Source organism: Natator depressus, chromosome 1 (assembly GCF_965152275.1).
Source record: "Natator depressus isolate rNatDep1 chromosome 1, rNatDep2.hap1, whole genome shotgun sequence".
Lineage (NCBI taxonomy): Eukaryota > Metazoa > Chordata > Testudines > Cheloniidae > Natator > Natator depressus.
Genome location: NC_134234.1, coordinates 219,487,650 through 219,502,004, shown reverse-complemented (window position 1 = coordinate 219,502,004; position 14,355 = coordinate 219,487,650). Strand labels below are relative to the sequence as shown.

The 14,355-nt window shown below is 43.8% G+C and overlaps 1 protein-coding gene across 10 annotated transcripts in view; it reads left to right on the top strand.

Annotated features, from left to right (window-relative positions):
* Positions 1-14,355, top strand: part of FAR2 (fatty acyl-CoA reductase 2) — a 219,332-nt gene that overhangs the window by 172,627 nt on the left and 32,350 nt on the right. For all 10 annotated transcript variants that reach the window (XM_074935921.1, XM_074935950.1, XM_074935990.1 and 7 more), the window contains one exon: positions 5,139-5,257. In XM_074935921.1, the coding sequence (XP_074792022.1) occupies positions 5,139-5,257 (119 nt within the window). The remainder of the gene's footprint in view (positions 1-5,138; positions 5,258-14,355) is intronic.

The window sequence follows — 14,355 nt, the reverse complement described above, 5'->3', positions numbered from 1 at the left end:
TGGTGTGTGCCCTGAATTGTGATTGGCCCCTGAGCTCTTCCGCTGGGATACTGCCTAAAAATGTCAAACTCAAACAGGGAAGTGATCTCAGAGACCTCAGTTGAAGTAGCTTTTATTATACCAAAAAGAAAATGTCAGCAATCTGATACAAAAATTAAACCATGCCTTATACAGAAATAGTGTACCATAAATAATGAACCAAATAATGTGCAGCATTCAATTTGTTGAATTCTTTATATATTAATATATCAAAGATCTACTTCAAATATATATGACCATCAATATGAATACAGTGTGTGTTTATAACACGTCATAACTACTAAAATAGGTAAATAAGTATGCATCAGCCTCTCTCTTCTAGTGGGTTCAAGTAGTAATTGGGGGCACAAGTGAACGTGCGTTCGTCCACCTGTATGTGATCACCATTTGTTCACATCACAAAATTCAACATGATTGGCTGCTTCTTCTGAAGAGAGCACTAAGGTTGCATCTACACAGCATGCTAGTTTGGGTGGTAGGTAGTGTACGTATGTGCATAGCTCCCCAGCCCAGGTATTGGTAGCCGTGTAGCTGGTGAGGCAGGGCTTAGGTGAGTCAAGTGGAGGCCTGGCTGAAGGCTGTGGGTAAGTACTTGAGTACATACCCTACACAGCTCTCTACTCGCCCAAGTTGTGCCTCCCTGTCTACAGTGCTATTTTTAGCAGTGTAGTGTCCCGCTGCCTCCCCATTGCTGGAGCCTTTCCCTGCTGCAGTGAAAGACTCCAGCAACCGGAGGTGGTTCTGGCGGGGGGGAAAGGCTGAGCCTTCCCTTGCTGCAGTGAAAGGCTCTGGCAGCAGGGAACAGCTGAAGCCTTTCCCCGCTGCCTTCCCTCGGCCAGAACCTTTCACTGACACGTGTAACTACACACCGCAGCGTGGATACAGTGTGCTTCTCCCTGCGGTGTGTAGGTACACATGTTCTACATGCCGCTGCCAGTGGTGTTTAGCCTAGGAATGGGCTAGCAGAAGGTGATGTTGTAAGTTAGAACTGAAGTGTTTCGGCAGAGTTGTTTTGTGGCCCAAGACTAGAACATCAGAAGGTTGCTGCAGGATATGATTGAGGTACATTGTCAGAGCTGGGTGGGGGAGCTTACATGATTATACTTTATCTGCAACTTTCTTGTGACTCTAATATCTTTAAGAAGCAGCAGAATGACACACAACACATGCATTGTTTATGGGCTAAGAACAAACTTTAAAAACTGTCATTCTAGCAAGGGTTTTTCAGCCCAGATTTCAGACAAGTGATTATGCAGGGCTGGACATGCTCTGTTTGTTTATAGCAGTGGTCCTCAACCTTTCACAACTAGCGAGCTACTTCATTATCCGAGGGAGGTACAGACTGACAAAAAAGAATTGTATCACGGTAGTCTGATGTGATGGCCACATTGGAACATTGCTTATAAATAGGTGATGTTGCAAAATCCTCTCTCCCTCTCTCCCCACCTTGTGGCTGCTGAGTATCTCTGCTCTCTCCCCCACTTCCTGTGCAAGCTCCACTCCTGCCTTAGCGGGAAGGAGATGTTGGGGAAAGGATTTTTGGCAGCTTCCATCAAGGCTTGTCCTTTTGCTCATTGCTCCTCTTTTCCCCGCAGCTCACCGTTAACCAGCACTCTGCTCTCCCCTTTGGATCCTGACTGTGTGTGTCGTTCACCACACACATGGACACTAAAAAGCCACACAAAGGCCCTGAGAGGTATGGGCAGCTCAGGAGTGGTAAGGGAAGATAAGAATGGTCATACTGGGTCAGACCAATGGTCCATGTAGCCCAGTATCCAGTCTCTGAAAGTGGCCAGTACCAGAGCTTCCAGGGGAATATTCAAAACAGGGAAGTTGGAATGATCCAGCCCTGTCTTCCCCTCCTGGCTTCTTGCAGTTAAAGGTTTAGGGTGACCCTGAGCATGGAGTTGTGTTCCTGACCATCTTGGCTAATAGCCATTGATGGACCTATCCTCCATGAACTTACCTACTTCCTTTTTGAACTCAGTTATACTTTTGTCCTTCACAACATCCCATAGCAATTAATTCCACGGGTTAACTACATTATGTGAAACAGTACTCCCTCTTGTTTGTATTAAACCTGCTGCCTATTAATTTCAGGGTGTCCTCTGGTTTCTGTATTGTGGGAGAGGGTAAATAACACATCTATATTCACTTTTCCCACACCATTCATGATTTTAAAGACTTCTATCATATTCCTGTTCTGAGTCGTTTTTCTAAGATGAAAAGCCCTAATCTTTTTCATCTCTGCTTGTACGCAAGCCATTCCATACCCTTGATCATCTTTGTTGTCCTTCCTGAACCTGTTCCAGTTCTACCATATCCTTTTTGAGATGGGGTGACCGGAACTGAACACCGTATTCAAGGTGTGGATACACCTTAGATTTATATTATGCTTTATGATATTTTCTGTCTTACTTTCTATCCCTTTCCTAATAGTTCCTAGTATTCTGTTAGCTTTTTTGACCACTGCTGAACATTAAGCTGAAGTTTTCAGGTGATTCCAAGATCTTTCTTGAGCTAATTTAAAACCCATCATTATATATGTGTAGTTGGGATTATTTTTTCCAGCGTGAATTACTCTGCACTTATCAGTGTTGAATTTCATCTGCTGCTTTGTGTCCCAGTCACCCCAGTTTTGTGAGATCTCTCTGTATCTCTTCACAGTTAGCTTTGGAGTTTGGACATAACTATCTTGAATCTCTTCAATCTGTCTTGAAGATCACTGATTACACTGGTTCCAAATCTTCTCTCGTAACACCACTCGTCTCCTCCCTAGTCTCTTACAGCTGCCCAAAATGCGGGTGCAGAAACATTTTCTTTCCTGCTGATGTTACTGCATCCTTTGCTCTCCAGACCCATTCACTGATTTTTCTATTGCCTTCTACATCAAATTCAGGTCCCTTGTCCTTGTAGTCCAGGCATTACACTCCTTAACTCCTGCCTTTCTCTCTTTATCCTCATAACTTTTCACTCAGCTATTTGCACGTAGGCCTCATGCCCAATACACTCTCTTAGTTTCCTTCCCCCACTTTCACCTCCATGTCTCATGCCCCCCACTCTGAAACAGCCTGGCTGATCCAGTCTGCCATGCTGCTACCCTTGCTCCTTCAAGTCCCTCTTTAAAAGACTTCTTCCATGAAGCCTCCAAACCCTCATCTCCCTTGCACAGAACCATCATCACAAACACTCAATTAAAAACAAATCATTTTGGAACCCCCGAGAAGTGCATTACCAACTAAATCAAGCCCATTATCTTATGGCTCTGACTTCCTCCTCCCTTCTTCACAGCATTTGTCATTGGCACTCAACAAAGTTACATCTTAACTTAGAGTGTGTCTAGACCGTGACTGCACCTTGAGTAGTGTGACAAAGTTCCTCCTCTGCCTTGGTGGGTCCTGCGCTTATTGGCGGATTTTCTCCCCTCAGAGGTTCACGGCAGCCCTCAGTTTGTCCATTTTCATGGCTCAAATCTGCCATTCACTGTTAGCCTCATCACTGGGCCAGCATGGGGAAAGGAAGATGAACAATCCCCGCAGTCTCTGCTGATCCACCTAGTGGATTGGGGAACAGGCGAGAGACCTTCCCCTCTGGTGGAACCCACAGTCCAGTTCAACTCCTCCGGTATCACGTAGGGAGCTGGAGGGATGGGGGGAACCCAGGCCCACCCTCTACTCCGGGTTCCAGCCCAGGGCCCTGTGGATTGCAGCTGTCTACAGTGGCTCCTGTAACAGCTCCATGACAACTACAACTCCCTGGGCTACTTCCCCATGGCCTCCTCCCAACACCTTCTTTATTCTCACCACAGGACCTTCCTCCTGATGTCTGATAATGCTTGTACTTCTCAGTCTTCCAGTAGTATGCCTTCTCACCCTCAGCTTCTTGCACCTCTTGCTCTCAGCTCCTCGCATGCACCACAAACTGAAGTGAGCTCCTTTTTAAACCCAGGTGCCCTGATTAGCCTGCCTTAATTGATTCTAGCAGCTTCGTGATTGGCTGCAGGTGTTCTAATCAGCCTGTCTGCCTTAATTTTTTCTAGAAAGTTCCTGATTGTTCTGGAACCTTCCCTGTTACCTTACCCAGAGAAAAGGCACCTACTTAACCTGGGGCTAATATATCTGCCTTCTATCACTCTCCTGTAGCCATCTGGCCTGACCCTGTCACAGTAGACACACATGAGCTAGCTTTAATCTAGCTAGCTTGGGTTCCAGAACAGTGAAGCAACAGCAGTGCGACCTTCAGTGCAGGCTGTACAAAGCCACCTAGAACCCTGGGTAGCCAGCGCTGAAACTCACATAGCTGTGCTTTCACTGTTCCAGGACCCAAGCTAGTGAGATTGAAGCGAGCTCACATATGTAACCCTGAGCTGAATTACATTGCGTTGTTGAAGTGCAGACATATCCTATAACTGTAAGCCCTCAGAGAAAGGACCATGTCTTGTTTAAGTACCACACACACTGATGGTACTTTTGGAACAAATCATAGCATGGAAGGTAAACTTCAGAATGGATGTATAGCTAAATCCAAAAGATTGGGGTAAAATTTTCAAAAGCGCTTAAGTGACTTAAGAGCCATTTCTAGAGTGCTTATTGACTTTCAAGAGACGTGGGCTCCTAAATGCCTACGTGGCTTTTGAGAATGGAACTTAGGCCCCTCAGTCATTTGAGCACATTCAAAAATGTTACATTTAGGCACTGAGGAGCCTGTTTCATTGAAAATCAATAGGACTTAAGCTCCCATGTGATTTTTGAAAATGGAATTTAAGCTCCTAAGTCATTTAGGTGCTTTTGAAAATTTTACCACAAAACATAAAAATGTCTGTCTTGCTGGATGTCCTTTTAGCATCATGAGTTACACACAGCCACTGCCTTTTTATACACTTCTACTGACATTTGCACATCACATTTCCAACTTCCTCTGACAACACTAAACAGCTTGATCCGCACAAGAATATAAAGTGCTGGCTCTCCACAGAGGCAGACTGATCTTCTGTGTTGCACAGTGGGCTTGAAAAGTGACTAAGTGATGCTGCCTCCTCTATAGGCCAAGGAAATCCTGTCATGGCATATTGTCACTGACTCTCTCCCTCTGTCACACAGGCTGGTAAAGGGATTCTGCAAACTGTCAAAGTCAATAATGATGCAGTAGCAGATCTGATTCCAGTAGATGTCGTCATCAACCTCATCCTAGCAGCTGGGTGGCACACAGCAGTTCACAGGTAGGGATGAGCACTTGTTTTTCAGATTGCTGGTAAGGTATTATGGTACAATATGGATTTTAATGGGACAGCAAATATCATCCAGCTTTTGTTGGTTACATGATACAGCAGCATTTGATTCCCAAGTTCAGTATCTTCTTTCCTGGGTGTGGTAAAGGCTAAAAGTGCTACAGAAGCCATGAAGACACATCCTGGGATGTGGAGGAGCTTCTTATGCCACTCTGCAGGAATCCCTTTGGTCAGTAAGATCATTACTTAGCACTTATAAAGTATGGGACATACACGTGAATACATAGAACTGTAAAAATATTAATTAATCAAAGCGGGAATGGTGTTGAAAAGTTGAAAAGGCTGTCTAGTCTTCTAGACCCTCTTTAACCTAAGGAAAATTGGTGGAATACAGGTTTCAGAGGGTGGCTGCGTGTAAACAAGAGGGCAAATAAATATGACCATGGGGGTGAGGGGTGGCAAGGAGGGGAAAATGTTAGAACCTGCTGAGGAGTGTCCTCTGGATTCTATATGGGCTAAATCCTTACTCACAAAAATCTCCTATGGATTTTATTGGGAGTTTTGCCAGAGTAAATACATGAGTTTTCTGAATGTGTCCCTTATATTTAACTGGTGCTCTCCTGCTTAGTATACGAAGTTCATGAGGCAGAGCTCACCTCCAGTTATACTCATTAATAACACTATCCTTATTAGCCAGCTTACAACTGGGCACAGACTCCTACAGCCGGGGCAAGCCATGAATATGACATGAGGAACCCTTAGAAAAAGCCAATATACACCCATATGCCACATCAGCACCTCTCTGAAGCAGCTGTGTTACACTGCAGAATATCAGCTTTCATTTTTAAAAAGTAAGTCTCCATCTGTTATGGTTGCAGAGAAAACCTCTAAAATGTGAATTGAGTGTAAGGGCTTGTCTACATGGGGACGTTAAGGTAGGGAGTGACCTTAAATGGCTATACTTATACCAGTAGAACTCTCCGGGCTGGTATATGCTTAAAATGCTACAACAGAACAGCTGGGCCGCAGTAGTGCTTCACTGTAGACTCTACATATGACGATGGGAGGGATTCTCCCATCGGCATAGGTAATCCACCTTCCTGAGAAGCAGTAGCTAGGTCAATGGAAGAATTCTACATGAGGACTTAAGTTGGCTTAACTACACCACTCAGGGCTGTGGATTTTTCCATACTTATGTCAATGTAGCATAGACCAGGCCTCCATGTGGACATTCTTATTGCAATATAAAAGTGCCCTTTTCTGATTTAGCTTATATCATTTTGGAAGCAGTATAAGATAAGGTGAAAAAGCCACTCGTATGTTTAATATGAAGAGGTGTTATATTTGTATAATGCTTGCAGTTTAATTTTACTGATATGATTATGCCAATGTAACTAGAAAAATCTCCCATTTAAACAAGTCATAACTGATTCAGAGAAGAGTCTGCAGAGAGCCTTGAACAACAGCTCTGAGGATTTTGAACTGTCCTACTCATCTCAGTGGGGTATTAATTCAGAGGCCCACTGATGATCATTTAAACGTCGATGCTTATGTAAAAAAGGAAAGGAGACTTGCATCTGCACAATTTACTGTAAGTGGTGTCTCATTATGGTGCCACAAGTGGGTGGCATTTGGGACATAGCACCACTTCTCCCCACCCCCAGTCAAGAAAGATCCACACCCAGGATTATTGCAACTGTCCAAGTGCATATTCAAGGGGGAGAGAGGCACAAACTCAAGGAGCCCAGCGGAGCCAGGTGGCACACTGTCATATTTTGAACATCTGCCCAATCTACTGTGAGTTTTTGTAATTCACATGGCAAAGCCTGTTTTGTGGGCAGGGACTGGAAAATACCAGCAACACTTTGTCCTCAGTATGGCTTCTGGATATGAGGGCTGAGGATTTATTTCCTCTCACTTCATCTCTGCAGGTAGAGCGCTCTCCCTGTAGTCATTGGCCGGATGGGATCCTTACTCACAAGCTATGACCAATGCCTGTTCCTCTGTGCAGTGCAAGCACAGATGGGAGACCCTAGTTTCTCTCTTCAGCAGTAACTTTTCTCCAGCTAACTACAGTCCTGAACCTTTAAAATTCTACTTCTTTTTCGTATTTCCTACCCTACATGGTTACAGCCATTAAATAACACAGTTCTTTAAAAAGGCAGCTCTTGCCAGATAAATGGAATTTTAAAACTCCAGAACTGTAATCACAAGGTGGTTCTTCTCTTGAGGTGTCAAGTTAAAGTCATTTAATTGTCCTCCTTTCCCAAGCAATGCATTGAATCAGCTATTCATACGGGTGTTTTCCAAATGGATGTGGTGTTTCATAGATGGAATATTTTGTTTTGAAAAAAATTACATGATTTAAATAGGTAATTATGTTACAGGTTCATGTGGGGGGTATTAAAACCCAGTTCTTTGCCTGGTAAACACACATGTATAAGCCACATTAAAGATTTAACATCTTTTCCCGTTTAACTTCTTGTTCTGACATTTAAATCTGTGTGTAGTGGGAACTATGGTGTAAGCTTCATGGATTATTATAGAGGCCTAAGTAATTGTGTGAAATCAATACAACACAAAAAAGAAAGAAAACATGAAAGCCAGTCTTATCCTTTATCCCTTGAGCCTAGGCTGAACAAAACCCCCAAACAAGAGCCAGAATATGGAGAGCCAGAAATGAGCCTTAAAAGCAGTTTAGACTTTGCAGTTTCATTTTTCTCCTCATTCCCACCCAACAGCGACTGGCAAAGGAGAGGAGTGACCAGCACAAGCGAATGACAGCACAACGGCTCCAAGTCCAAAAAACAAATGTCACTCCCCTCCACCAGGGAGAAGCACCCTCCATAGACTGAGGAGTGCTGTCTTACCAGCAAAGCAGGAAGCAGAGAGAGCCCCAGAGCCAGACTTCCTGGGTCTGTGAGCTTTGAAACCCCAACCCATTCCCCCTCCAGGGGAAAGAAGGGCCTGTCTTACCACAGGGACTAGGAAAACTACACCTTCCATCATTCCCAAACTGCCTAATGCCTGCACCTAAAATAGTGGAGGTAGAAATGGCTCCTACTTGCAAACCCCCTTTCTGCTACTCTGGAGTGGAGTTTGAGCAGCGTTGCTTCTTCCCATAGCAACAGCATAATGCCCAAAGGTATTGAGAACCTTTGCCAATTGGTTCACACCCAGGTCTCTGTCAAAACCAGCCACAATTATCACCCAACACTTCTCCCCAATCCAAGTCTTATCTGGAAGAAATGCAAACAGGAAGTGCAAACCAGGACCCCGAATGCAGATTGGTATAAATTTGCTGCCAATTGGATGCAGTCATACAACAGCCATTTCGTACAAACTTACGACGGGGGGAGACAAACATCAGGATATCATGTTCCCGCTGCTGAATGTGAGGTGAATTGTCAGGAAGTCCTTTATACTCAAGAGGTCCTGACCTGCTTCACTGAAACCTCAGTATACCACAAACCTAGACCTGTACAAGGCAAGCGTGGAGGGGTATCAGTCACCATATTCCAAATGTAAGAGAAGCCACCTGGCCAAGAAAAAATAGAGAGAGGATCCAGTCATTCTGCAAATCCAAAGACCAGTTATACATGGTGCATTATGCTAATCTATAAACTGCAAAGAGCAAAGGGTTCCTAGAGGGACTGCCTGAGTTGCTGCCTGATATGTTAATGAAGTCCCCAAGACTTATTATCCTGAGATCTTTCACATCCATATTGACAACAACTCAGATACAATAGCCCCAAACCTTTTCTGTATATTTTCCACTCTCTGTTTTTGACAAGTCATCTTTGGACCTGGACATGCTGCCAGTCATATTTTAGCTTGATTTTAGACTTGGCTTGGATACAGGGGACACAAGAAACTGCCATTATCCTGGACTGACCACAACTTCCCCCCAGGCTGAGATCAAAACTGACCTAATGTACAGGCAAGAAGGAACCATAACAACAATTGGCCTCAGGCTCAGAGACTGAGTTAATTTCCACAACACTATTGTAGATAATGCCTCACCACCAAAAAAGATCGCAGAATAGAAAATCTAACCCATCACTATGATAACTCATTAGCCACCTCTGTAACCGAAGTGTCCTTCTCCTCTACAGATCTTCTTTGTTTCTTTGATGTGCTGAAACAGAAGCAGCAGGTGGAAGGAAGCTGAGCTTTTATGTGTATGGCATAAAACTTGGGCAGATGCAGACAGACACCAGTACAAGGAATTCTTGTGAATCTATGAACTACTTGTGGAAGAAACAAACAAACAAAAAAATTCCACCTCTCCTTCACCACAGCAACAGTAGTTAAATCATACTCTACTGAACTATTCTGGACCATGAATTGTGTTGTTAATGGGGAATGTTCTCACTCAGCCCCAAAACTCACCATCTCCTGCTGCAAAGAACTATCAGTCTACTTCTCATAAAACATCACCAACATCAGAGAGGTGCTTCTGGGACACTATGTGCTGTACATTGACCTTTTCCACTGTAACACAAAACCATCCTCTTCTGAAGCCAGCCCAGCACACAACAGGAAGTTCTAGAAATACAGGAGAAAAACTGAGCCACCACCTATGGTTCTGATCTAAATTCGCATTGACTCGTCAAAGAGTGTCAAGAGCATCCGGAACTCCTACTAACTGAGATACCTATATCTTCACTGAGGAGGAAAATCCTGCAACCCCCCTATAGTGTGTCATAATCTGGCAAATACTTAAGAAGCCATCCCTTGACATAATCAACCTCTGTAACTACCAGCAGGTATCTAACCTAACTGAGAAGCTCTCCAGGTGTCTCCTTCAACTCTTCCTAGGTGCTAACAATATCTTTGACCCCTCCCAATCAAGCTTCAAGCCAAGATATGGAACAGAGAGAGTCCTATTAGCACTGATGGATGAACATCCTTTAGCCATGGACAAGGGCCCTTCATCTACACTTGTAGTGCTGGACCATGATACCGTCCATCTGATGTCCTGCTTCAGACATGCAGCAGGGATTACTAGGATCATGCCACGATGACTTCAGTCATTCCGCTCAGATCACAACCAGAAAGGCATGACTGATTTCTGCTCCTTCCTCTGCAGAGCTCACACCTTCGGAGTTCCTCAAAGATCTGTTCTCTCGGCCACTCAACATCTATATGAAATCACAGGGGAGACTGATCAGCATGAACTACAATGCCAACAATGAGCAGATAACACACAGCCCTACATTACCTTCTCATCAGCTGAAAACAACACCATTTCTCATCTATCCAAGGCCTTGGTTGCAATCAGCAATTAAATGAAGAAAAGTCTCCTGAAGCTGAATCTTGGTAAGGGAGAAGGAAGCACTTCCAAGCACTCCTCACCTCTATAACAACATCCTTCACTGAAGGCATCTGTCCTCCGATTAAGTCACTACTGCTTCAGTATTCACCCGATCTCCTCACTGCTTCTGGATGCCAGCCATGGCAGTGAAAAAAGTCTTTTTCCATCTTCTCCTGGCAAGAAAACTAGGCCTCCTCTTGTCAGATTTGGAGTTAACTGTGGTGATTCATGCATTTGTGACCATTAGGCCATATTCCTGTCATTCTCTGTATCTGAGTATGAAACCAAAGAATTTAAAATGCTGGTTCAGATCACAGTAGCCCATGTGCCCATCAATGCATGGCTGCTGAGAGCCCATCACTCCACTTTCCTGACTGGTTCCCTGTTGAATACCTGGTGAAATGTAAGATTTCAGTCCTCCTCTTCAGAGCCCTCTGTGGCATTTACCCATGTTACATGAGTGACCACTTCACCCCTGTGTGACTTGAATGCCCTATGACAACCACATTCCACTGGAACAAGAGAATTGTCAACCTCAAGTGTGAAACTCATGAATACAGAAGGTAGCGTGTTCTCAATGACTGGCTTATGAACCTGGAACTCACTCCCCGGACAGATCAGGATGACCATGAACTTCAGTATCTTCAAAGCACAATGCCGTACCCACTTTTTTGACCTAGCCTTCCCACAGTGACACCACAACCAAAAATTAAAAACAAATAGGTAATGCTTTGCAAGGAACACAGAAAAGAGAAAGAGATTTAGTTTATATGTACGTTTCATAATTTTGGGAGGAGGTTAGATACCACAATGATGGGCATTATGTAAGAGCCTAGATAGTGCATGGCAAGTTGTAGGACAAAGATAAACTGCTTACTTGATGTGCTTTTTATTTTACGAAATAAGAAACACACTTTAAATAATCAATGTAAGTACAGAATGTATTTAAACAGTGACTGACACCAGCTGGACAGCTTTGAAAAACGTTCTCTAAATTCTCTTTATATATGTCTGGGGAAATAGTCAGGTTTTACCTCTAACCTGTCAAAATGGGTAAGAGGGGTTTTTTTAAAGCACCTACATGATGTAGAACCCAAACTCATCTCGACACTTTTGAAAACTTTACCCAGTATTTTCACAGTGGTGACTGAAATGAGTAACCCCAGGCATGGAGCAAGTTGGTGTTATTCTAAGCAGAAGTGTAGCACTAGATGAGGTCTTCAAGGCAGTAGGAAGGTGCAGAGATGCACTGCCCACAGGGAGCATTTAGTATGTTGCTATTTATCTTACAGATGAGAAAACTGAAGCACAGAAAAGTTAAGTGATGTATCCCCACAGCTACACAGCTGGCTTGATTCTTATTGATACTAAAGCCCTGTTACACGACTCGGACAGTATAAGAGGCCTTCAAGGAAGCATAAATTACATTTATGGCCTCTATACGCTGCCAGCATGATGTCAAAAGGGCCTTAATGTAACTGAGAATCAGGCCTGAAGACTGTGTAGCAGAGCTGGACTATAACTCAGGTCAGTTCCCTTTCTTACCCACGCTCACTACCCCTAAGGAGAGGGCTAATCCCTCTGTCCTTGCGTTTGCTACATGGCAAAAAGGAGTTGGAAGGAAGACTCATTGCACCCTCTTCATCTCCTTGTGCACCTGTGCATAGCCAGTCATGAGCAGGCTCATGGTAAATATAATATGGAATAGCATAGTCTTCTCCAATGTAATTTCTACACAATAACACTGCTAAATGCAATAATTTGCAGCTGACAGTGTGGGCTAGGATGCAGTTTATTAAACAATTCCTTACCCTGTAATTTAACTATGGTTTTTCTGTGGTTCCCTTGTTTAATGCCTGTGGGACTCAAAAGCAATTACAGATTATCATTACAGACTTCATTTGGCTGGCAAAACCACTCCGTGTTGAAATGAGATATTTTGTGGCATGTAAATCTAAAGGGAGAGTCTGAGCATTTCTAACATACATTTCTATTATCTACCCAGTGGCCTTTGGGGTGTTTCATGCCTTTGTTTATTAGTGGTGCTGCTATATGTCTTAATAAAAAAAAATCAGAGATCAAGAAGGTCACTGTCATTTCTGATCAGGTGACATTCTACAGGAAAACCTTACCTTGAAATACATCAGAGAAATGTGGACTTTATCACAGAACTTGCAGCCTCATTCCAGGTTTTGATTCTCTCTCTCCCATCTGGGTAAATGAAACACATTATTTTGGGGAAACTGGGGAAAATGCAAGAATTGCCCCAAGTCACCACTGGATTTTTTGATCTAGCAAAAGTGGCATCTTTCAAGTAAATGATTTTTAAAGCACATCGTGTCTCCCTGACTTTGGCTTGGTGCTTGGACAAATGAGTTACAACACATTAAGAGAAACTCTGCAGTAAATAAAAAACTGCTTTTATTAATACTTTCCTTTATTGTTTTCATAGTTTGTTTAATAACTGATGTATAGATAATTTATCTCAAGCCAAATCTGTTATTTATTGATTGATTGCATACGCTACCTAGATTCACTGCCTGGATTTGATTAATCTTCATTTTTAATTGTATTTTGCATTTATATATAGGATGAACCTTGTTTAGTGTCCTCGTTTTATGAGCTGTTGACTTTCATGCTTCATTATAAGGCTTTGTGTGGCTTGATGTATTCTTGCCTAATGGCTTTCACATGTATGTTAAATTAAGATTTGTTGTTTGTTATACATGCACTTATTGTAGCCCCTGCAGTCAGGTTTCCTGGGCCTTGGTGCACAATGCATCCTTAGGGCTTAACCCCTTCCTGCCCATGCTGTAGCAGGGTGGACGGGAGGCGGTTAGGTTATGTCGGTGTCCAGCAGCAGCCTGGAAGTGTTAGCTGTCTTTCGACACTGTGTGGACAGGAAGGGACAAGCTGCTTCCAGCCACAGGGGTCAGGGGGGAGAAAAGAAGAGATGAGCTCTGCAAATACATGGGCCAGGTCATCCCTTTCCTCTCTTCCACCTCCCCTGTGGTTGGTAGCAGCTCCTGTCCCTTCCCTCCCGCACAGTGCCGAAAGGCTGCTGCTGGCCACATTCTGGTATGAACCCTAACAGATATCTGGGGAGGGGGAGCATGTGACTTTGTGTGTGTGTCCCCCCTCCCCCCCATGTGTTGCCTCAGGAAGACACGGCACCAGGAACTGGGAGAGGCAGAACCATACCAGGAGCCCAGCCAGGCATGGAGGGCGGAGTGCGCCATGCAGGGAGGGGAGGGGAGGGTCAGTCGTGACAGAGACATACGGGAGTGTGTGTGTGTCACCTCTCCCCATGTGTGTGTAGGAGGATGGGGTGTGTATGTCACCCCTCCCTGTGTGAACCCTAAAGCCTTAAAGATAAGGTAAATAAAAATAATTCAACTACGCAGTATTTCTTTTTAATGGGGGCTCAGTCAAATGTTAATTTGAACATCTGTACTGCATAGTTCTGATTGATCGCCTTTGACCTCGCTAGAATAAGAGTAATTTTACCAGGTGCCCCATATTCAGCATAAGGAAATATGGTCACCCTACAGATAGGCAACTATTGGGATTTTCAAAAGCACCTAAGCAAGATAGGCACCTACTCCCACTGAAATCAATAAGAGGCCTAGTGTCCTTGGCTAACATTTGCCCTCCTCTCACTACTGTGCTGTTTGGTTGTCATGCTTCGCCACAGATGTAGCTGCATTTCATTAGTGCTGTACGTTGTGTATAGATTTAAAGCATTTGGGGATGAAAGACCCTACGTACAAGT